Source organism: Phycodurus eques, chromosome 1 (genome assembly GCF_024500275.1).
Source record: "Phycodurus eques isolate BA_2022a chromosome 1, UOR_Pequ_1.1, whole genome shotgun sequence".
Taxonomy (NCBI): domain Eukaryota; kingdom Metazoa; phylum Chordata; class Actinopteri; order Syngnathiformes; family Syngnathidae; genus Phycodurus; species Phycodurus eques.
The window spans coordinates 34,299,562-34,321,711 of record NC_084525.1 but is presented as its reverse complement, the minus strand read 5'-3'; the positions used below and the strand labels follow the sequence as shown (position 1 = coordinate 34,321,711).

The window sequence follows — 22,150 nt, the reverse complement described above, 5'->3', positions numbered from 1 at the left end:
TGACCCGATCTATGACACACTATAATACATACAATATTTTCTATACAGATTATGCTTACAATTGTGTGTGTGTGTGTTCAAATACGTTTGTGTTTTAAAAATGTATGTTTTAATAAATTGGTGTTTAAAGCATCAGGGAGAGGTAAAACTATTTTTAAAAAACCTGCTGTACAAACCTTTCTACATACTAAATCAGATGTTTATTTCAGGTTATAGCACAGAGAAGTTTTGTTAATGTTCATGATGTTCATTCCTTTGCTGGACAGCTTCAGCCTCTGAACATTTAATTCAGATTCAAGTAAATGATATATTGTATATTCAACAGATGTTTGCTCCAAAGCCAATGAATTACTTTTATGAGCCGTTTGGTAGTCTATGTTCGTTTGTTGGTTGTTGTGGTTTTTTTTTAAATACTGAAGGTCCTTGGTTTATGACAATCCTGACATACTCTATGACATTTCAGGGTTAGGAATGGCAAGCAGTGAACTAGTTTGCGCATCGTCATAGAGCACAAAAAGCCCCATTTGGTTACTGCCCTACTTACTGTTTTTCCATGTAATTGTGTTATAGTTGTGGCCGAGAAGTGTTTTCATTGAAATTTTCACAGTAATTACGGCTTTACTGCATTAGCATAGGTTCGTGGTAGGCTGTGGTGCATTGCACACAAATAGGGTTACGTCACCGCCATAGGAACGGAACCTCCTCTACAGTATCTGTCTATATCTTTAATTGTTGAGAGTGCTCTGGACCAAAAAAAAGTACTTACTGTTTAATTGAAAACTTTATTCAAGATTAGGTATACAACTGTGAGTTCTTTTTTTTCAATTGTTTTATTTTACTATTATTATCAACTGTGCAATCATGGATTTCATTTTTTTAATTGACCTTTAACTTGTTCCCCTATTGCAGGGATAGATGAAATTTCTGAAGATGTATATAAAGGTGTGGATCATAGTGACACAGAGGACTCTGGTAAATCTGACTCTAGTGATAGCGAGTATGTCAGTGACGAGGAACACAAGCCAAAGAGCTCTGTACAGGACGAAAAGGTCAAAGTGGATCGAAAGAAGCCCAGAGCAAGTGCAGAAGCAGAGAATAAGGACTTAGTTGGAGGGATGGGGGAAAAATCTACACCTGCAACCCAGATCAAACAGAAGCAGGGTAACAATGAGCAAGAGGAGGCCCTTCAAGAAAAGCCCAGAATGACCCAGTCTCAGCCCATCTCTGACAAGCCGAAGGCCCCAGAGGAGGGGAGAACAACTAATGCAACATCAGTTGCGGAGCAAGACTCTGATTCTGAAAGAGAGTTGGTGATTGACCTCGGAGATGAACACGGAGCTCGTGACACAAAGAGATCAAGAAAAGACACGGGAGGCTCCTCTGCCAAAACCCCTAAAGAGACCAATGCTTCCAAACTGGAGGGTGAGACATATCATACATCATTGCGATTTGAAAGGAAGTAATCATCACATTTGAATTCTTTCCCAATATTTCCTTTTCCCCAGGTAAAGTAACCAATTCCAATACAGCAGTTGCTCCAGCCACTTCCACCCTGAAAGATGCCTTGCAGCCTGCTTCGACTGCTCTCAACCCTGTTTCCACTCCTGCATCTGGTCAGCCTATTGCTGCCTCAAGTACCAGCAGCACTTCCAGCACTCCGTCCACCTCAGTTGCATCAACCTCGCCAGCTGTAAAGAAACAGCGCCCCCTGTTGCCCAAAGAAACGGCCCAGGCTGTGCAGCGAGCAGTCGTTTGGAATCCCACCAAATTGCAGAATTCCTCTCAGAAGGCTCATGTACAGAAGCAGCAACAGGCAGAGCAGTCGACTGCACAGCCACAAGGCCAGGTGCAGGTCCAGACACAAAGTCAGTCTCAGCAGAATTCTTCAAGTACTCGCTACCAGACCAGACAAGCAGCTAAAGGTGTTTATAGCAGCACTAACATTGATCGCAATATCGAGTGTAATCTAATGTGACATCTTTCTATTACTCTTTAATCATTCCAGTTCAATTGAAAGACTCACCTCAGAGTACGTCAGCATCTAGTAGCTCATCTTCCTACTTGTCAGGAGATTTGCCAATCCCTACTGCTTCTGCAGATGCAGCTGCAGATATAGCCAGATATACAACCAAAGTAAGTCTTTAACATGACTGAAGGACTATTTTGCTAAAAGGGCACGATTCCGTTAATTGGTCTGTTATTTTAAATTTATTTTTACACATTTACTGTTTAAAGGTAAAATTAATTGACAAGATCTGACAAAACCTTTCCAGATTATGGACTCAATAAAAGGAACAATGACTGAAATCTACAATGACCTTTCCAAAAGTACTTCGGGAAATACAATCGTAGAGGTAAATATTTTATTGATTGCCCTTGATACACCTTACAAGAGTTGTGATTAACTTTTGTTGTTCCGTAGATTCGACGGTTGAGGATAGAGATCGAGAAGCTTCAGTGGTTGCATCAACAGGAGTTGTCTGAGATGAAGCACAATCTGGGTATGTTTCTCACATCAAAGGATATACAGTACTGTGCTGTTTGGCTATTGCATATAAACATGGCAGGTAGTTTTATATTGTAATAATTATGCAAACTAAATCTCAACATATGAAAGTTTACATTGAATTGAATGGAAATTTTCCGTAGTTGTAAACCATCTTTTGATTCTTACATTAAAAACCATTTCTCTGTTGTCATGTGACAATCATGTAGAACTGACAATGGCAGAGATGAGGCAGAGTCTGGAGCAGGAGAGAGAAAGGCTGGTAGCAGAGGTAAAAAAACAGATGGAGCTGGAAAAGCAGCAGGCTGTGGATGAGACGAAAAAAAAACAGTGGTGCGCCAACTGTAGGAAGGAGGCCATCTTCTATTGTTGTTGGAACACCAGTTATTGTGATTACCCCTGTCAGCAAGCCCATTGGCCAGAACACATGAAGTCCTGCACGCAGTCAGGTAAAAATCTCATTATGACATCTCCTTTCCAGTTATGGTGATTAATTGTCACCAAAATAAAGTTGCTATAATTTATTGTCTGACTCAAAACCTAAAACATATTTACAGTGTGTGTATCATTCTATTGATATGCTGTATTTTTGTTTGTCTTCCAGCTTCAGCTTCACAACAGGAACCAGAGGCGGAGCCCAACCCAGACGCTTCGGGCAAATCAACAGGCAATTCCCCGGTCACACAAATTCTGACTGTTCCAGCAGGAGCAGCCGCACCCTCTTCCTCCTCCTCCTCATCCATATCAGACAAAAGCAGCTCTCCCACATATATTGACAAGAACAAGGACAATGCTGGGGTTACTGTAACATAACTGTCACTCTACATTGTGGCATGTATTGCAAGGCTGCTGTGGACCTCGCTGTGTCACACTGCACCCTGCTCTGTGACAATTTACTTTTTGGTTTCCATTCCCAAATGCTTGGAGGACATTTTTGTTGGTTTCTATGTTCTTGTGGATTCATCATGTGAAAATAGTCAGTTTTAACACAACAAATGTGAGTCTATGTTTCCATACTGTAGTTTTGTTATCGGTATGTTACCACTTAATTTCTTGTCTGAGCAAGATTGTAACTAACTGCAGAATATTTGTTACACTAACATGTTTCATTGCTGCTCTTAAATGCTTAAATGCTGTATTTTTTTGTGAATCCTCCTACCATCTGAGATGTCGAAACAGCCATGAATAATTGATTCTCAATTATCATGGTGCCACCAGATGTATTCTGGGTTTTGCATCATTGCGCCTTTTTTCAATTGTACTTTTCATGTCAGTGGTCTTTAAAAAAAAAGTCATCCCACATTGTATAGGCATAGGTAAAAAATTGATTTATGAAAAGATCTAAAGCATTTGTGTAAAAGGTTTTTGTAAGAAGATAAATGAACAATATTTATTATGTTTTTATAGTATGTTTTGATGAATCACATTTTTGTCTAAAATTTATTTTGACCTAAAATTACTCATGAATGTCATTACTGGGTGGAGTCTGTTTAACTGTTTTTCCAAAGTTGATGTAAATTCCGGTCAGGCTGTTTGAAATTGTGTATACTTGAATATAAAAAACGTTTTGGCTGATTGTGATTACACGAGCATGTCTAATTTGAGTTTTGTCTCCTTGTTTACATATTGTAAATACAGTAAATTGATTCGTGAAGAAAATAAAGGTTCTTGATATTTTGCCGCTGATTGGTTTGCTTGGTCGTGTCAAACTACGCATCGCTATGGGCAAAACAAACAGCGAAGGACGGAAGGAAGTAGCGGAAACTCTCAGTTCAATCTCATTCTCGCGATATGTTAAAAGTAGAGCAAGGCAAAGAAAATGGATGGTTGTGCTAACAAGCTAACAGGATAATCCCAGTGTTAGCTGGATAATAATCCAATTTGGTCGGAGGTATGCGTTCAGATTTCCTCGTGGCGTCCATGCAAAACATCTTACAGCCGTTAAAGGTTAGATTTGTCTTCATACAATTAGCAGAGCATCGCGTTTTACGAGGTAGACGAGCGCTTAGGTTTTAGCCAAACTAGCTGTACGCAATGTCGGCTCTCCTCTACTTGTCTGCTCAACTGCTGTTTTTTTGAATTTCAAAGTGTTTGGGCCCAGAACGCTTCCCTTCGTTTAAAACTTGTCTGCATCCTGTTTGTGGAACTAACTACAATGCCTCATTTCTATCGTTTGGAATGTCTTGACACTTAAGACAAAATATGACGATGGTTAACGATGAATTGCCAGGTTGCTTTTTCTATGTTGTCATCTACAAAAGTGAAAGCAGCAAACTAGTAGCCAGTAGGTGAACCCAGAAGAAATGCTGAGTACCGGCACCCAGAAATGTTAAGTATATGGGTCCCTAGGATACAACCGCCGGATGTCAATTTGCGTAATAGAGAGGTTTTCATAATTAGCATTATTAGCTTAGTCGTCCATTTTGATCACACATTTTTCACGGTTTTGTCTAGCTAACGTGAGTAGTTGTAGTGGATGCTGATTTCATTTCTTGCACTTTCAGTTTTTCTTTTGGGAAAGGTTGAATATTTTCCAGCATAATATTTTTTTTATGGTTAGCGCAATCTTACATATGAGGATCATTAGTGTTGTGAATGTTAATGCATTGTTTTCAGGGTGTACTAGAGAAGCTGAATCCCCTCCTGACACTTTTGAAGATTCATTCATTCATCTTTCGTTCCGCTTATCCTCACGAGTCTAAATTGCTGTTTGGGTTAACAATGAATCTTTGTTTGGCTGAATGTTGTGCATTTCTGGAGGAAAAAAACAATGTGGGTATTTGACATAATTTGAAACCTGCAACTGTACTACATATGATCTTTAAGTCAATCAATGAGATGATATCATCAAAGCACATGCGCCACCATGTTTGATCATCAAACTGTGTACTAATATATACTCGATACATGCCACACAACACAGGACCCTAAATCGCTAGTGCCACACCCAAATGGTTGTAGGGCTGTCCAGGTTTGTCCAAAAGTCACACGATCCGGTTAAAACTAGGCCAGACGTAAGAGTTAAAAACTCAGGGTAACCCTGGTCAGCCGCCAGACAAAAGCATAACCAAGAGGGTCTTCCCTCTGCACCATACAAAGCAAATACTGGCTCCCACCTTTACATATCCATTGTCACCAATCGTAGACAAGGGAACTGGGCTAAGCTCATATTTGAAGAGATAACAGTTGAGCAAATAATGGCTCAAGGTCACAAACAACCCTTTGACTGACTTAATTTCATTTTTGTGGAACCTCATAGTCACTACCTTGTTAGAGATGGGGCCATGAAATCCCTCGTTTGAACTTGTGTGCTCTGTGACGTTGGGCAGCTGTCAATTGGTTTACTAGCAGTTGTGCCAATATGTACCTTCCTGAAAGCATTGTGACACTTTGAGTTATACAGAGCATCAGCTGCAGGTAGGTCCATGATGCCATTTGCCTGAAATTTCACAACTTCTTGCTCAGTCATCCTGCCATTTATTACATTTAGACAAAATCACACCTTTGAAGGAATTTTTTTTAAACTGGATTCCAACTGCTATGATTATTTAGTCTTTTTTTTTTTTTTTTTTTTTTTTTTTTTTTTTTAATAAATAAATACAACTAATACTCAAAGGCAGATAGTTGAGCATGGATGATACGCTTTCCAGACTGACTTTGACATAAATGTTTGCTCCATTTTTTTAGAGCAAGTATATGAGCTTTAGCAAGATTTTTGACACAGCACAGAAGCTGATGAAGCACCATCAGTAGCAAATGCAGTCATGTTTGAAAAAGTCTCATGTATGGCTGTCTCCTTGATGTTCTGTCTATTAAACGGAGAGTTAACCATTAAAAAAACACGAGGCATCAATCGTTTGTTGCGCACATGTAGGCACGCTCCGTACAAAAAACATAAAACCGCACATTTAGTTTTAGTTTTTCTACATCACTAGCAAATATCTCAGCCTACCTCTCCGTCCCCAAGCCAGCGCTGTAAACATAACACGTTTGGTCTCATAAGTAGTGAGGGTCGGGTCTTCTACACGGAGGCAACCAATCAGAGGAAAGGGGACTTCATGGTAATGGTCTTAGCCAAATATGGACGAACCAGATACAAAAATGGGTCAAACAGAAGTAGCTGTCAGAGGGGCCTTTTCTGGACACTAGTATGACAGCCAAGGTTGTGATATATATATATGAAATTGACACTTTTATACTAAATCCATGTTAGAAAGTCACTATGGAGGTCTAAACAGCCAAAATATGGGACCTGTAAAGTCACCATCTTTGTCACTGCATGGGGAAAACAGACTTCTTTCCTGACATTTTAACCTGCTCAATCCATGTCTTTGTTTCGAAAGTACTTAACCCCAGAGTCGAATGGTTAACTAATCCTCCATAACAACTTGAGAAAGCAGCAAAAACAATGAATGTTGACTGTATTTAGTCCTTTCCTTATTAAACCACAAAAAGTCAGAATTTTAAAAGAAGAAGGCAAACATATTTGAGTAATGGCGGCTAGTGTTAGAGCACCATGGGGGTATTCCAGCAAGCAGGTTCAAAATGCTCTGAATCTAAAACTAAATTCGGACTTAACCTCCCCTGAACTCAAAAACTCGGATCATTCAGGTCCAGAACAACTAATGTGACTTATTTCTATCAAGTCTACATTCACCCTGAGCTAAGCTGGTTCACGGCCACAAACAAAAGACATCAGTCATCAATGGAGCCCTGATAGGTTGATTCACCGTGGAAACCGATAGAAACGTCAAGTTTTACTTACTTAACCCCTAGGAATTTGAGGTGTTAATGAAGATGTTTAGTGATATGAAAATATATTCTGTAAAAAAAGTAACACTGCTGCTCCAGAAGTGAAGGAAAGAGAAGCAATTGATTTATGAGAGAATGCAGAGTTTCAGTGCATTAATTTTATTCACACTAATTGACATTTATAAGTGAAGTAAATATTTATGTAATGGTCCCATATTTTGCCCAACCAACCTTTTCTAGTATTTGGAATGTAATATTGTCTCTATGGTGCCTCAGTAAACATTGAAATATGAATTAAAATCATCCACGCATTCCTGAGTTCCAGATGTTTTTCCGATGAGAGGCCTGAAGTCAGGTCATTTGAATTTCTCAAGCTTATCTACGTCACTAGCGAAGATCTCCGGGTTCCCTTTCTGCTCCCGAGCCAGTGCTGTCAACATAAGTGTTGTTGTACTAGAGCGGCTCCAACTGCGGCAGACAAATTCCTTGTGTGTTTGTGCGTTTCAGACACACTTGGCAAATAAAGATGATTCTGATTCTGAAACGCGTGTGCTCTAACAAGTGGGTTTTCTACACGGAGGGAACCAGTCAGAGGAAAGAGGGCGGTCTGAGCCAAATATGGGCAAAGTGGATACAAAACTGGATCAAACAGAATTCACTGTCAGAGGGCCTTTTCTGGACACCCGTAAGACAAAACCAAGGCCTTTTTATTTATTTATTTATTTTATGAAATGGACCCTTTTATACTAAGACCATGTTGGAGAGCCATTCTATGGAGGTGTAAATAGCCAAAATATGGTACCTTTAACATTCAACACATTTTTATTTAACAAAATTTTATTTACATATTGGTGTGCTAAAAATAAAATACGACTACTACTACCTATTTTATTGACAAAATTAATTAACCAATGATTTCATTACATCAATGTATAAAATGTAAAATGGTTAATTTTACAAGTAAAATAATGTATTCTCATTTTAAAATTAATCTTTTAGAATAACGCTAAATTAATTTAAATCACCAATTATTAAAAATACATGTGTGTTTGTATGTGTATATATATATATGTATTGTATTAAAATTCAATCAATCAACTAATTCAAAGTGAAATCGTTACAAAATGATAAAAGGAAAAAAATACATTTAATCCAATTTTTAGGACAATCGACTTAATGCAAAAAAATATTTGCGACTCTTGATAAATGCTTGTCGGTTATGATTTGATAAAGCAAAATATATTTGGATACAGTCCCCTCCAAAAGTATTGGAATGACAAAGTCAATTCCTTTTTGTATACGGAAGACATTTGGGTTTCAGATCAAAAGATGAATACAAGACAAAAGTTCTGAATGCTAGCTTTTATTTCATGGTATTTAAATCTAGAGGTGTTAATTGAAGACTCTAACACCCGTAGGTGTGAATGTGATTTCAAATGGTTGTTTGTTTATTTGTGCCCTGCGATTGGCTGGCAACCAGTTCGGGGTGTACCCCGCCTCCTGCCCGAAGATAGCTGGGATAGGCTCCAGCACGCCCACGACCCGAGTGAGGAGAAGCGGCTCAGAAAATGGATGGATGGATGGATAAATCTAGAGGTGCTAACCAACTCAGGACTGAGCACCTTTTGTTTTAACCAACCCACTTTTCAAGTGAGCAGAAGTATTGGAACAGACATTATTAGATTAACTTAAAGTGAATAACATTCATTCGGTGGCATAACCCTTACTTGCAAAAACTGCATCAAGCCTGCGACCCATTGACTCCACCAGACTGTTGCATTCTTCATTTGAAATGCTTTTCTAGGCCTTTACCGCAGCCTCTTTCAGTTCTTGTTCATTTACGGGGATTTCTCCCTTCAGTCTCCTCTTCAGGAGGTAAAATGCATGCTCTATTGGGTTAAAGTCTGGTGATTGACTTGGCCAGTCTAAGACCTTCCACTTTTACCCCCTGATTAAGTGTTTTGTTCCGTTGGCAGTGTGTTTTGGGTCATTGTCTTCTTGCATGATGACGCTTCTCCCAATTAGTTTGAATGCATTTTTCTGTAAATTGCCAGACGAAATGGGTTTGTAGACTTCAGAATTAATTCTCCTGCTACTATCATGAGTTACATCATCAATAAAGACAAGTGAGGCCGTTCCAGAAGCAGCCATGCAAGCCCAAGCCATAACATTACTTCCACCATGCTTCACAGATGAGCTTGTGTGTTTTGGATCAATAAGCAGATCCTTTCTTTTTCCATACTTTGGCCTGTCCATCATTTTGGTAGAGGTTAATCTTGGTCTCATCAGTCCATAAAACATTCTTCCAAAACTTTTGTGGCTCATTTCTGTACTTGTTTGCAAAAGCCTATCTGGCCTTCCGATTCTTTTTGCGGATGAGTGGTTTGCATCTTGTGGTATGGCCTGTATATTTCTTTTCTCGAAGTCTTCTTCAAACAGTGGATTGTGATATCTTCACCCCTGCCCTGTGGAGGGTGGCCGTGATGTCACTGCCTGTTGTCTTTGGGTGTTTCTTCACAGCTCTCACAATGTTTCTGTCATTGTGAGAGCTGGCCGACCTGTTCAATGTCTGTTGCTCAGTACACCAGTCGTTTCTTTCTTTTTCAGGACATTCCAAATTGTTGTATTGGCTATGCCCAATGTTTGTGCAATAGCTCTGATTGATGTTCCCTCTTCTCTCAGCTTCAAAATGGTTTTTTTTCTCCCATAGACAGCTCTGTGGTCTTCATGTTTGTTTCACAGCTAATGCAGTTTTCACAGGTGAAAGCCAAAACGACGCACTATCTAATGTTTAAGCAATCAATCTCAAAGGCAACACCTGGGCAACTCGAAATACCCGTCAGTCACATTATCCAATACTTTTGCTCACTTGAAAGTGGGTTGGTTCAAACAAAACGTGCTCTGTTCTGAGTTATTTAACACATTTAGATGTAAATACCATGAAATAAAGCTGGAATTCTGAACATTTGTCTCATATTCATGTTTTGATCTGAAACCCAATTGTCTTCAGTATACAACAAAAACAAAGGAATTGACCTTGCCGTTCCAATACGTTTGGCCGGGACTGTAAATTATTTCTACATCAATCACTTGCAATCCTATGGAACAATTTTTCTAACACCATAACGGGTGTTTCACTGCGACGGTGACTTGTCGCACTGGCGGACATGTCGTTGCACAAATTTTGCACCAAATTTGCATCAACACAAACCGTCATGTTCACCGATGATGAAAAGCAATAGTTTATTTTTTTAAAATCAGAAATTAGTTTGTGAATACCAGCATATCATTTCAGATATAGTTGTGCATCAATATCGATGGGATCACGGCGAAGACAGACAATCCGTCTTTGCTTCAGGTGGGAGGAGACACGTTGAAAGTCAGGATTGAGCATGCTTAAGCTGGTAGGTTCACTGAGTAACTGAGTCGGAATTCTCTTTTCCCAGGTCTTTGGAACAGAATGTTCAGGCTTTCCCTCATCTCAGGGTCAAATTATTCCGAGTTTTCACGTAACCTGCTTGGTGGAATACCCCCTGGATTCACTCACAAAATGTAACTGACTAGAATTTCACAATGTGTTGAACAATACTGGCACTTTACCTCTGTCCACTTTTTAGCTTTATGATAGAACTAGTGATGCACCGAAATAAAAAATATTGGCCGAGACTGAGGAACCCACGACTGAAAGCCGAAACTCTGAAAGAAATTATAAATCAAACTTTATTTGTAAGTGCTTTTCATACAAACAAATTGCAACACATATATCACTTCACATTAATTGGAACATAAAAATGTATAAAATTCGCCAATTATTAATTATAAAACTGCAAATTATTCATGAAATTGCATTTATGGCTGACGGCAGAGCTGCCAATTTATAGAAATTAACTTTTAAAATTATGTCAAGAACATTACTGCAGGACAGTTGTTGCGGTATATTATGTAATTGGATTTTTAAAAAGTCTGCAACCTGTTCAAGTTCACAACATAGTCATTTCTCTATAATTGTAATCTTTAATAAATTATGACTTCAATATTTGCTGTTGTAATATATGGCAGCTGAAATAAGTATTTAACACGTCACGAGTTTTCTCACTAAATATACTTCCAAAGGTGATATTGACCTGAAAATTTCACCAGATGTTGGGAACAACCCAAGTAATCCATACATAAAAAGAAAGTAGAAAAAATAAGATCAGAAATTAAGTTAAAATTAAGTGCCAACAAAGGGTATATAACAAAGTATTGAGATTAACTTTTGTTATTGACCAAATACTTATTTCCCACCATAATTTGCTCATAAAGTCTTTAAAAATCAGACAATGTGAATTTCTGGATTTTTTTTTTCTCATTTTGTCTCATAGGTGAGGTATACATACCTATGATGAAAGTTACAGGCCTCTCTCATCTTTTTAAATGGGAGAACTTTAACAATTGGTGGCTGACTAAATACTTTTTTGCCCTACTGTAGCTGTGTTTAGCTGTAGTTTGTAGGTAGCTCGGGAGCCGCTAGTAGGATGATGGAAAAGTCACGCGGTTCCCATAATTCATCGTGACATGCAAATTTGATTACAGTAAAAAAGGCATTCATCTTTGTTGTCGTGTGTTTACGATCCCAATAGTTTGTTGAATGTATGTTGTTTACCATTTATGGTTATTTCACATTCATGGTTGATTCGTGCCACTATATCATTATCAATCCGTGAGTATAATAAATTGACGTCCCAGTTTTAATGCAACTGGATATTCAGCAAAGCTCTTAAGGCATTGCTTGTTAATAGTAAATGATTCTTTACTCTGAGCTGTACTAGACTCGCTCGCGCCGGCCGTCGGTGTTCAACACATGTCATAGTATGCATGTTCCATGTTATTTTGGCAGTTTAATTTAGGTGAAAGTTTAATTTAGGTTATTTCGGTCCGAAACCCAAAATGTACCTTTGGGCTAATTTCGGCCGAAACGTTTTTACGACAGAAATTTTGGTGCATCACTCGTTAAAACCTAAATCTAATGTCAACATTAAATCCTTTGAATGACTTTTGTATGAATATTAAGACTATACACTATATTGCCAAAAGTATTCACTCACTTGCCTTGACTCACATACAGTGCCACCAGAAAGTATTCACACCCCTTCACATTTTCCACATTTTGCTATGTTACAGAATTATTGTAAAGCTGATTTGAGTCTAGTTTTCTTTAAGAAAATCTACATAAAATATCCCATAATGAGAAAGTAAAAACCTATTTTCAGATATTTGTGTAAATTTATTTAAAAAATTAAACATTCAAACAATAATAGGTTCATAAGTCTTCACACCCTTTGCTATGACACTCAAACTTAAGTTCAGGTGCATCTGATTTCCACTTATCATCCTTGAGATACTTCTAAAACTTGAATGGAGTGTACCTGTGGTTAATTCAGTTGATTGAACATTTAGAATGGCACACACCTGTCTCTATAAGGTCTCATAGTTGGCAGTGCATATCAGAGTAGAAACCAAGCAATAAAGTATAAGGACTTGCATGCAGACCTCCAAGACCGGATTGTGTGAAGGCACAAAGCTGGGGAAGCATACAAAAGAATTTCAACAGCATTGAAGGTCCTGAAAAGCACTGTCGTCTCGATTATTCGAAAATGAAAGAAGTTTGGAACCACCAAAACCCTTCCCAGAGCTGGCCGTCCGACCAAGCTGAGTAACAGGGAAGAAGTCCCTTGGTCAGAGAGGTGAACAAGAACCCTATGGTCACTATGGCAGAGCTCCAGTGTTCCCTTTGGCGAAATAGGAGAACCATCCAGAAGGTCAACCATTGCTAATGCACTCCAACAATCAGGCCTTTATGGTAGAGTGGCCAGACGGAAGCCACTTCTCACTATAAGGCACATGGCAGCCCGCTTGGAGTTTGCCAAAAGGCACCTTATGGATTCTCAGACCTGCAGAAACAAAATTCTCTGGTCTGTTGAAACCGAAATAGAACTTTTTTTAAAAACTCGAAATCAACCCAAAGGTTTTTTATCGGGTTGAGGGCAGGACTCTGTGCAGGCCAGTCAAGTTAATCCATACCAAATTCTCTCATCCATGTCTTTATAGATCTTACTCTGTGCACTGGTGCACAGACATGTTGGAACAGGAAGAGGTAATGTCCAAACTGTTTGACTATCCAAAATCTCTTGGTATGCGGTAGCATTCACAGTGTCTTTCACTGGAGCTCAAGAACCTTTGGACATTTCCAACTAAGTAGGAGCAGTTTGGAGATGGCCCTTTCCTGTTCCAACATGACTGTGCATCAGTGCACAAATCAAGATCTGTAAGGACATGGATGAGAAAGTTTGATGTGGATGAACTTGACTGGGCTGTACAATCCTGACCTCAACCCTACAGAACTCTTTTGGATGAATTAAAGCGGGGACTCCAACATCGGTGCGTAACCTCACCTATGCGCTTCTGTAAAAATGGTCATAAATTCCCATAAACACACTCCTAAACCTTGTGGAAACCCTTTCAAGAAGAGTTTATGATGTTATAATTGCAGAGGGTGGAGTTATGTCATATTAAAACCTGTGGATTAAGAATGGGATGTCACTTAAATTCATATCCGAGTCAAGGCAGGTGGGCGAATACTTTTGGCAATATAGTGTTTTCAAGGTGAATTTTGACATGAAAGTCAGCATGATTTGAAAGTAATCACTTCTACACTCAAATTGTCATGAGTTGAAATACCATTTAAATCTATATTGTGAAAATGTATTTCAACGTGTTGAGATTAAAATATGGGATGCACCGCTTATTTTCAGACCCAGTATGAGTCAAATACTTATATTGGTGCACTCGCCGATACCAAGTACCGATCTTGATAATGTCGTTACGTCTTGCAATTGTGATGAAAATGTTTTATTATAGTCAAATATTGTTCAAAAACACAAAATCTTCTTGAACATACCTTAAGTTTCACTCAAATATAAAAAATTTTAGATTAAGGTGATTACTGAAATTTTAAAATCCAATTTCATATTTGCACACATTTTACTTAAATACAGCCTGTGTAACACAAAGCATTTCTAAAATAAAACTGGAAGGACAACTGAAGGGATATCACACCATCGCTTACTTCGCTTTACTCTGGACGCTGTATTCAAAAGTGAGGCCCGTTCTTATTTGTGAAGAGTGTTAAAGCATGTATTAGATTGTAGATCTCAGATTGTATACATATGCTTCTGGCGGGCCCAATCAGGTAGCCTCCGGGGTCCGCGGGGCGGTAGAGGCCAGATGGCTGCCTCCTCAGCTGGAGTTCATCCATTTTGCACAGCATAATTTGCAGTTTGCTGAAGTGTTGTCATCTGTGTTTACCTTAAAATATCTCCTCACGGTTAACATGGCTTCCAGAAGGTATATGTCAGGCTGATGAAGTGGTATTGTTGTCGTAGCATCGGAGCATTTTTACGAGTAGGAGTACAGACCTATATTATCGGCACAGATACTTACAGTGTAATAATATTGGTATCAGTGCATCACTAATTCAAATAGAAATTGTGATAAAGTGTGGCATTGTGTTGAGTTGGCATGAGTGTATAAATCTTGTCAGTCGGGACAGTTCTGCCAATAATGCGAACTGTGCTTATGCAAATTGCTCAACAAAATTAATGTCTGGTGGTTTATGTCGGGGATCCTTACTGAAATATGTTTTGTTCTAAAACATTGGCATGCTCAACATTTACAGGTTCATAAAGGGGCTCTATGGGCTGGCTGCTAGGCTATATTAGTGAAAACCCTATTTCGGAATAGGGCGGATGTTGGATGTTTTATGACACTAAGGTGACATTTCATAAATCTGTAGATACTGGGGAAAAAAACTTTTGTTACAATGATGTCCACTTCGAGCAGAGCTGGAGTTGCTACAAATATTTACTGTGCATAAGATAGTACAAACCCCAATTCCAATGAAGTTTGGACATTGTGTAAACAAATAAAAGCAGATTACATTCATCCATTCATTCATCTTCCGTTCCGCTTATCCACACTAGGGTCGCAGGTGTGCAGGAGTCTATCCCAGCTATCTCCGGGCGAGAGTTGCGGGGTACACCCTGAACTGGTCGCCAGCCAATCGCAGGGCACATATAAACAAACAACCATTCACACTCATATTCATACCTACGGGCAATTTAGAGTCTTCAATCAACATACCCTGCATGTTTTTGGGATGTGGGAGGAAACTGGATTACCCGGAGAACTGGGAGAACATGCAAAGTCCACACAGGTGGGGCCGGGATTTGAACCTCGGTCCTCAGAACAGTGAGGCAGATGTGCTAACCAGTTGTCCACTGTGCCGCCAAGCAGATTACAATGTTTTGAAAATGGTTTTCAACATATATTCAATTGAATACACTACAAAGACAAGTGGTCAAGGTGAAGGTTGGACTGCATCAGGGATCACAGATTTTTGTGATCTGCAGTACATTAGCCGAAGTAAGACAGAATATGTGTTTGAGATGCACAATAGTTATCTGTCCGATACTGGGGAAAAACGTCACACGGATCGGTCCAATACCGAAAACAAACTGGACCCATAACAAGATCCTTATCACTCAGCGGCACGCTGGTTGGAAGCGGCTGCTGATGCATTGGCCTGTGACCTTCAGGGACATCTTTACCAAAATTCTTTGCCCACGACACTAAAAATAGTAAATCAAAGTGATTTAGCATATGATCGCCAGCACTTGCTGAAATTGCAATCATCCATTGATTTCGAGTTTGTAACTACGACACACGTGACCGTTTGGAGCCCAGCGCTCTGCAGTTCCCAGCAGCATACGAAGCAACTCATGTTAGCAACATAAGCCGAAGAGGAGCAAGCGGAGGCGGCTTGAAAAGGGCCACATCACACCCATAGGGTCACATATTGTAAAAAGTGGGGGGGCGAATTGATCAAATCGGCGAATTATGACATTTAAGCCGATCAGCATAAAATGCTAATTATTGGCCGATACCGATCAAGCCGATCAAATCGGTGTAAAGTCTATTTACATCTAGATGTGTTTAACAACTTAGGACAAAGCACCTTTTGTTTGAACCCACCCAGTTTTCAAGTGACAAAAGTATTGGAACATGTTGACTGATGGGTTGCTGACTGATGGGTTCTTGTTGCTCAGGTGTTGCCTTTTAGATTGATTGCTTCAACATTAGATAGTCCTTGATTGTGGCTTTGGGTTTCACCTGTGAAAACTGCATTTGCTGTTAAGCAAACATGAAGAACAGAGAGCTCTCTATGGGAGAAAAGAAAACAATATTGAAAATGAGAGAAGAGGGAAAATCAATCAGAGCTATTGCACAAACATTGGTCATAGCCAATACAACAATTTGGAATGTCCTGAAAAAGAGAAACTACTGGTGTACTGAGCAACAGACATCGAACAGGTCGGCAAAGGGTATCAATAGCAGTCAATGACAGAAACACTGTGCGTGCTTTGAAGAAACACCCAAAGACAACAGTCAGTGACATCACTGCCAACCTCCACAAGGCAGGGGTGAAGGTTTCACAGTCCACTGTTCGAAGACTTTGAGAGAAGAAATACACAGGCCATACCACAAGATGCAAACCACTCGTCAGCAAAAAGAATCAGACGGCCAGATTGGATTTTGCAAATAAGTACAGAAATGACACAAACGTTTTGGAACAAAGTTATATGGATGAGACCAAGATTAACATCTACCAAAATGATGGAAAGGCCAAAGTATGGAGAAAGAAAGGATCCGATTATGATCCAACACATACAATCTCATCTGTGAAGCATGGTGGAGGTAATGTCATGAGTTGGGCTTGCATGGCTGCTTCTGGAATGGGTTCATTAGTCTTTATTGATTATGTAACTCATGATGGTACCAGCAGAAGGAATTCTGAAGTCTACAAAACCATTTTGCCTGGCAATTTACAGAAAAATGGATCCAAACTAATTGGGAGAAGCGTCGTCATGCAACAAGACAATGACCCAAAACACACTGCCAACATAACAAAGGACTTAATCGGGGGAAAAAGTGGAAAGTCTTAGACTGGCCAAGTCAATCACCCCGGCCCTTAACCTAATAGAGCATGCATTTTACCTCCTAAAGAGGAGACTGAAGGGAGACACCCCCAGAAACAAACAACAACTGAAAGAGGCTGCAGTAAGGAAAAGCGTTTCAAACGGAGAATGCAACAGACTGGTGAATTCAATGGGTCGCAGGCTTGATGCAGTTATTTGCAAGTAAGGGTTATGCCCCCAAATAAATGTTATTCACTTTAAGTTAATTTAATAATGTTTGTTCCAATACTTTTGCTCACTTGAAAAGTGGGTGGCTATTTACATCTAGATGTAAATACCAGGAAATAAAAGCTGGAATTTTGAACTTTCGTCTCATATTCATCTTTTGATCTAAAACCCACGTCTTCCGTCTACAACAAAAACAAAGGAATTGACCTGGCCGTTCCAATACTTTTGGAAGGGAGTGTAGGCTTTGCCAAAAATCGAGTGGCGATTCCAAGCAAAAATGCACACAAATACAACAAAAAGAGCATCAAGTGCACTGTGATGAAACAGCCATTACGCTGGCTGTAATGGCGTCACTGGGGTGGGGAAGAATCGGCAGTTTCTGAAAAGTTGATGCCTCTGATACCAGAAGACTGACACTCAAAAATAAATGTTGATACGTTTGATACTTCAGTCATTTGTGGGACTGTATTTGTAGTATTGTATCAGAAAGGAAGTCGGTGATATTGCACATTAGCAGACACATAGAAGGAGCACAGCGGCGACAATCTTCGCAGCAAAACCATAAAACACGGATCACACGCAAAATGCACCCCACTGGCCAGGAGGTGAATCAATTCAGTATTATTATTAAATTGCTTGCAGAATAAGGATGTCCCGCTCCAACTTTTTCACTTCCGATCTGATACCGATATTTCAGCCTTGAATTTTTTCCAATATCAATATCAGTCTGATCCGATTTCAGCAATAATGAATTACTTATTTTGTAGTATGGAATGTTAGAAAAGGCTTGATGAAGTGATATTACTCAAACAGAACAATCATCAGCAACAATAGGTATGAGGAAAAGACAAACCCATTTATTATTAACCAATGGGTTACATTAGGGCTGCACAATTAATTGAATTTTAATCATGATCGCGATTTTAGCTGCCACGATTAAATGAGCCTGATCGATATGAAAAGTGCTTCATTTACAGCAGTGTCCGCAACCTAGTCAGCCAGCTGGCGAAGGGATGGTGAAGACTTCATTAAGCACCGGCACCGAGCTCCGGGGCCAACTTCAAGATAAAAGCCAAAGATTGCATTGATGTCCAATGTAGTAAGAGATAAAGCTTTATTTATTTATTATTATTTAAAAGCTGGCCCTCTCAACATGTTGGTTGATAGGTGGCATGTGACGTTAAGACACTATTGACAATCGTTGTAGTGGCTGCCTTGACTTCAACTTTTCCGCTAGCCTGTAAAAAAAAAACGGCAAAAGTAAATAGAGAGGGAAATCACAACTGTCGAGTTCTTTGCAGTTTGTGACAGTACATGACTGACTAATAGTCCAGCAGAACGGAGACGAAGCCGTCCTTGACAATTCACTATATTGACGTGGATTTTCAAATGAAAAGTCGGTGCTTAGGAATCCTAATGTTAGTGCGTTTTATGCAATAACTATTTGCTTCCATTAAGTTGCAATTTTTAATTGCACTTTGTAATAGCATATTTATTCTGTTAACCCTTGGTAAACAGACATTTTTGGGGTACATTTATTTTTTTATTATTCTCTTTTATTTTAAGATTCATTTTGCAGTGAAAACTGTCACATATTGTTTGTTGAAAAGTAGTGCAATAAAAATCTTCTGTAACGAGGAATAATCGTGGTTAATAATCATGATTACAATGTTGATCAAAATAATCGTGATAATTATTTTGGCCATAATTGTGCAGCCCTAGGTTAACATCAAGTAACTTTAAAAAATAAGAATGTACTACAATTGAATAAAATAAATAAACATTATTTGAGGAAATCCTGAAAAATAACCTAAAAGAAATCATTTTTAAAAATCTATTTAAATTGAAACATAACCACTACTTAACTTAAACAAAAGCAAATTCTACATTTGAATAGATTAAATAAAAAATGAAAATATAGAAAACCATAAAAAATAATCTCTATAAATTCTAATTTTAAAATGCAAAATAATAAAGTTCAATTCAGTTATTTTTTTTTTTTACTGTCAGTATATGTTGGGAACATCATTTGCTTTCTCCATGTGAGGCAATACACTTTTTAACTTCTTGATGCAACTGGGGTTTAGTTGTATTGAAAATCACTGTTCCTGCTGTGTACGTCTTGGCCCCTGAGAGGCAGTGTGACACATGCAATGAGATAGACGCAGCAACAAAGAGTAGAAGTCACGATCGAATATTGTTATTATAAATCCTTTTTCCACGAAGTTTGAAGAGTATATGCCAGAGAGTATTGTTATATTGCCTGTTTGTATGTGGTTATGCAGAGATTGTGTACCAAGGGATATTGCCATGTGGGCTCAGGAACTGAAAAATTCTGCCATGCAACACGAAGGCCATACATTAACAACACGCAGAAACACCACTGCCCGAGCTCATCTGAGATGGACTGACACGAAGTGGAGATGTATGCTGTGGTCTGACGAGTCCATATTTCAAGTTGTTTTTGAAAGTCTTGGACATCGTGGCCTCCTTGCCAAAGAGGAAAGGGACCATCTGGATTGTTATCAGCGCAAAGTTCAAAAGTCAGCATCTGTGATGGTACGGAGATGGCTAACTTGCGTTGCGAAGGCACAATTAATGCTAAAAGGTACATACAGGTTTTAGAGCAACATATGCTGCCATCCAAGCAACATGTTTTTCAGGGACGTCACTGCTTATTTCAGCAAGCCAATGCCGTGTCACATTCTGCACGAGTTACAACATTGTGGTTTTGTAGTAAAAGAGTGAGTAGTAGACTGGCCTGCCAGCAGTCCGGACCTGTCTCTCATTAAAAATGTGTGGCGCATTATGGAACACAAAATATGACCACGGAGACCCTGAACTGTTGAGTAACTGAAGTTGTACATCAAGCAAGAATGCTAAAGAATTCCACCTACAAAGCTTCAACAATTTGTGTTCTGAGTTCCCAAACGCTTAGAGTGTTCTGAAAATGAAAGGTGTCGTAACACAGTGGTAAACATGCCCCTCTCCCAGCTTTTTGGGAATGTGTTGCAGGCATCAAATTCAAATTGAGTGAATATTTGCAAAAAACAAATTCTGTCCATTTGAACATTAAACATCTTGTGTTTGTACTCAAATGAATATGAGTGGAAAAGGATTTGGAAACCATTTTTATTTACGTTTTAGACGATGTCCCAAATTCATTGGAATTGGAGTTTGTTTTAGAGTGTTACATTGTTGTATCTTAGGTTTGTTTGACACACACATAAACATATGTTTTAATGTTGGGATCCAGTCTCCTGCGTCACTTAATTTCGCGTGTGTGCTAACAATATATTTTATTTTGGGCAGCCTTGATTCATTCCAGTGGATGTCTGTGTGGAACCAATGGAGAATATTGCAGGGTCAGGTAAAACATGTCTTATATCTTCTGAGGACAGATCGTTCCAAATGATCATGATGTCATTAATTTGTATTTGTGGGTATTATGGTTTCTTTTTTTGCAGAGGAGCAGCAGAGCCAGTCAGAAGCTTCGGATGATAAACCGGGATTGTCCCAGATTAGAAAGTCCTGGGGTTTTAGGCGATCAACTCTAGCTCGACGCGAGTTCATGGAAGAAGTCGGAGACTTAAGCCATAGCCCTCCACCTCTACGGCGAGTCAGAGGCCGTTGTCTTACAAGAACAACGATGGCCTGTAAAGACAACAAAGGTGTCGAATCTCCTCAAGAATCTCGGACTGTTATAGAAGATCTTGAGTGGTCTGCCTCGTGCTCACCTGTATCTGAGGAGACAAAACCAGCTGTGGCCTCTGCGGGAGGGTGTCTTGACCCAAGCATGTGGCAGGATATTGGGTCTGCTTTCCACACAGCTTTCACTCTTCTTGGTGGGGATGAGGATTTGTCAATGGAAATGTCTCGAGCTTTGGCAGTCACAGATAGTTTGGGAGTTGGCAATGCCACAGAGGCTGCTCCTCCACAGGCTGCAGATGACACAGAGGTGTCTGAACTCAGGGGGCCTACAGACAGTGTCGGAATTTCGCATCCTGTTGCTTCAGACCAAGTGGCACAAGTGGATGTTGATAATGTTCTTTTAATCTCAAGTCAAGAAGAGGATAGCGATGACATGCCTTTGATACAAACCAAGGAGCAGTTGGACTCAAAAGCCAAGCAGGGAGGCAGAGCCGGCAGAGGCGGAAGAGGAAAGGCCAGAGGGAGATGGAGGGGGCGAGGAAAGGGAAAAGGCAGAGGAAGGGGCAGAGGGAGAGCTAAGACAGTGGAGGTTGCATCAATTGCGGTAGATGATGATGATGATGATGATGATGATGTGATACTTGTTAATCCACCAGATACACTCTCTGTTATGACTCTGACTCCTATTCAACAAACAAGGTCAGACTTTATTATTGTAGACACAGATGTCGATCAGAATAGTGACACAACTTCAGGCCAGTGTGATGATGCACCAGAGGAGGAGGAGGGCAAGCAAGGCGACAGTGTCATTAAGAATGTTACGGAATATTCAAGTTTATCGGACTCCAAGGGTTATGACCCCAATGCTCTGTACTGCATCTGTCGGCAAAAACACAACAAAAGGTAACTTCAGGGTAAAATATATCCTGGGCGGATTTGTTGGTCCTGCTCCAAATTTTTTGTTTTGGTTTCCTGATCCCTGCATTTGGTTCCCTCT

At 39.5% G+C, this 22,150-nt stretch overlaps 2 protein-coding genes across 12 annotated transcripts in view; both read left to right on the top strand.

Moving 5' to 3' along the window:
• The window catches only part of LOC133409381 (MYND-type zinc finger-containing chromatin reader ZMYND8-like), a 34,557-nt gene extending 30,367 nt beyond the window's left edge, over nt 1-4,190 (top strand). For all 8 annotated transcript variants that reach the window (XM_061689270.1, XM_061689314.1, XM_061689260.1 and 5 more), the window contains 7 exons: nt 910-1,422; nt 1,506-1,922; nt 2,006-2,133; nt 2,274-2,354; nt 2,423-2,501; nt 2,716-2,955; nt 3,111-4,190. In XM_061689270.1, the coding sequence (XP_061545254.1) occupies nt 910-1,422; nt 1,506-1,922; nt 2,006-2,133; nt 2,274-2,354; nt 2,423-2,501; nt 2,716-2,955; nt 3,111-3,319 (1,667 nt within the window). In that variant the 3' untranslated portion in view covers nt 3,320-4,190. The remainder of the gene's footprint in view (nt 1-909; nt 1,423-1,505; nt 1,923-2,005; nt 2,134-2,273; nt 2,355-2,422; nt 2,502-2,715; nt 2,956-3,110) is intronic.
• A 115-nt stretch (nt 4,191-4,305) lies between these two features.
• Nucleotides 4,306-22,150, top strand: part of si:ch73-181d5.4 (death-inducer obliterator 1) — a 45,408-nt gene continuing 27,563 nt past the window's right edge. For 3 of the 4 annotated variants that reach the window (XM_061689232.1, XM_061689234.1, XM_061689230.1), the window contains exons 1-3: nt 4,306-4,453; nt 20,815-20,872; nt 20,970-22,056. In XM_061689232.1, coding sequence (XP_061545216.1) covers nt 20,851-20,872; nt 20,970-22,056 — 1,109 coding nt within the window. In that variant the 5' untranslated portion in view covers nt 4,306-4,453; nt 20,815-20,850. The remainder of the gene's footprint in view (nt 4,454-20,814; nt 20,873-20,969; nt 22,057-22,150) is intronic. The other variant, XM_061689231.1, reaches the window with a different exon arrangement.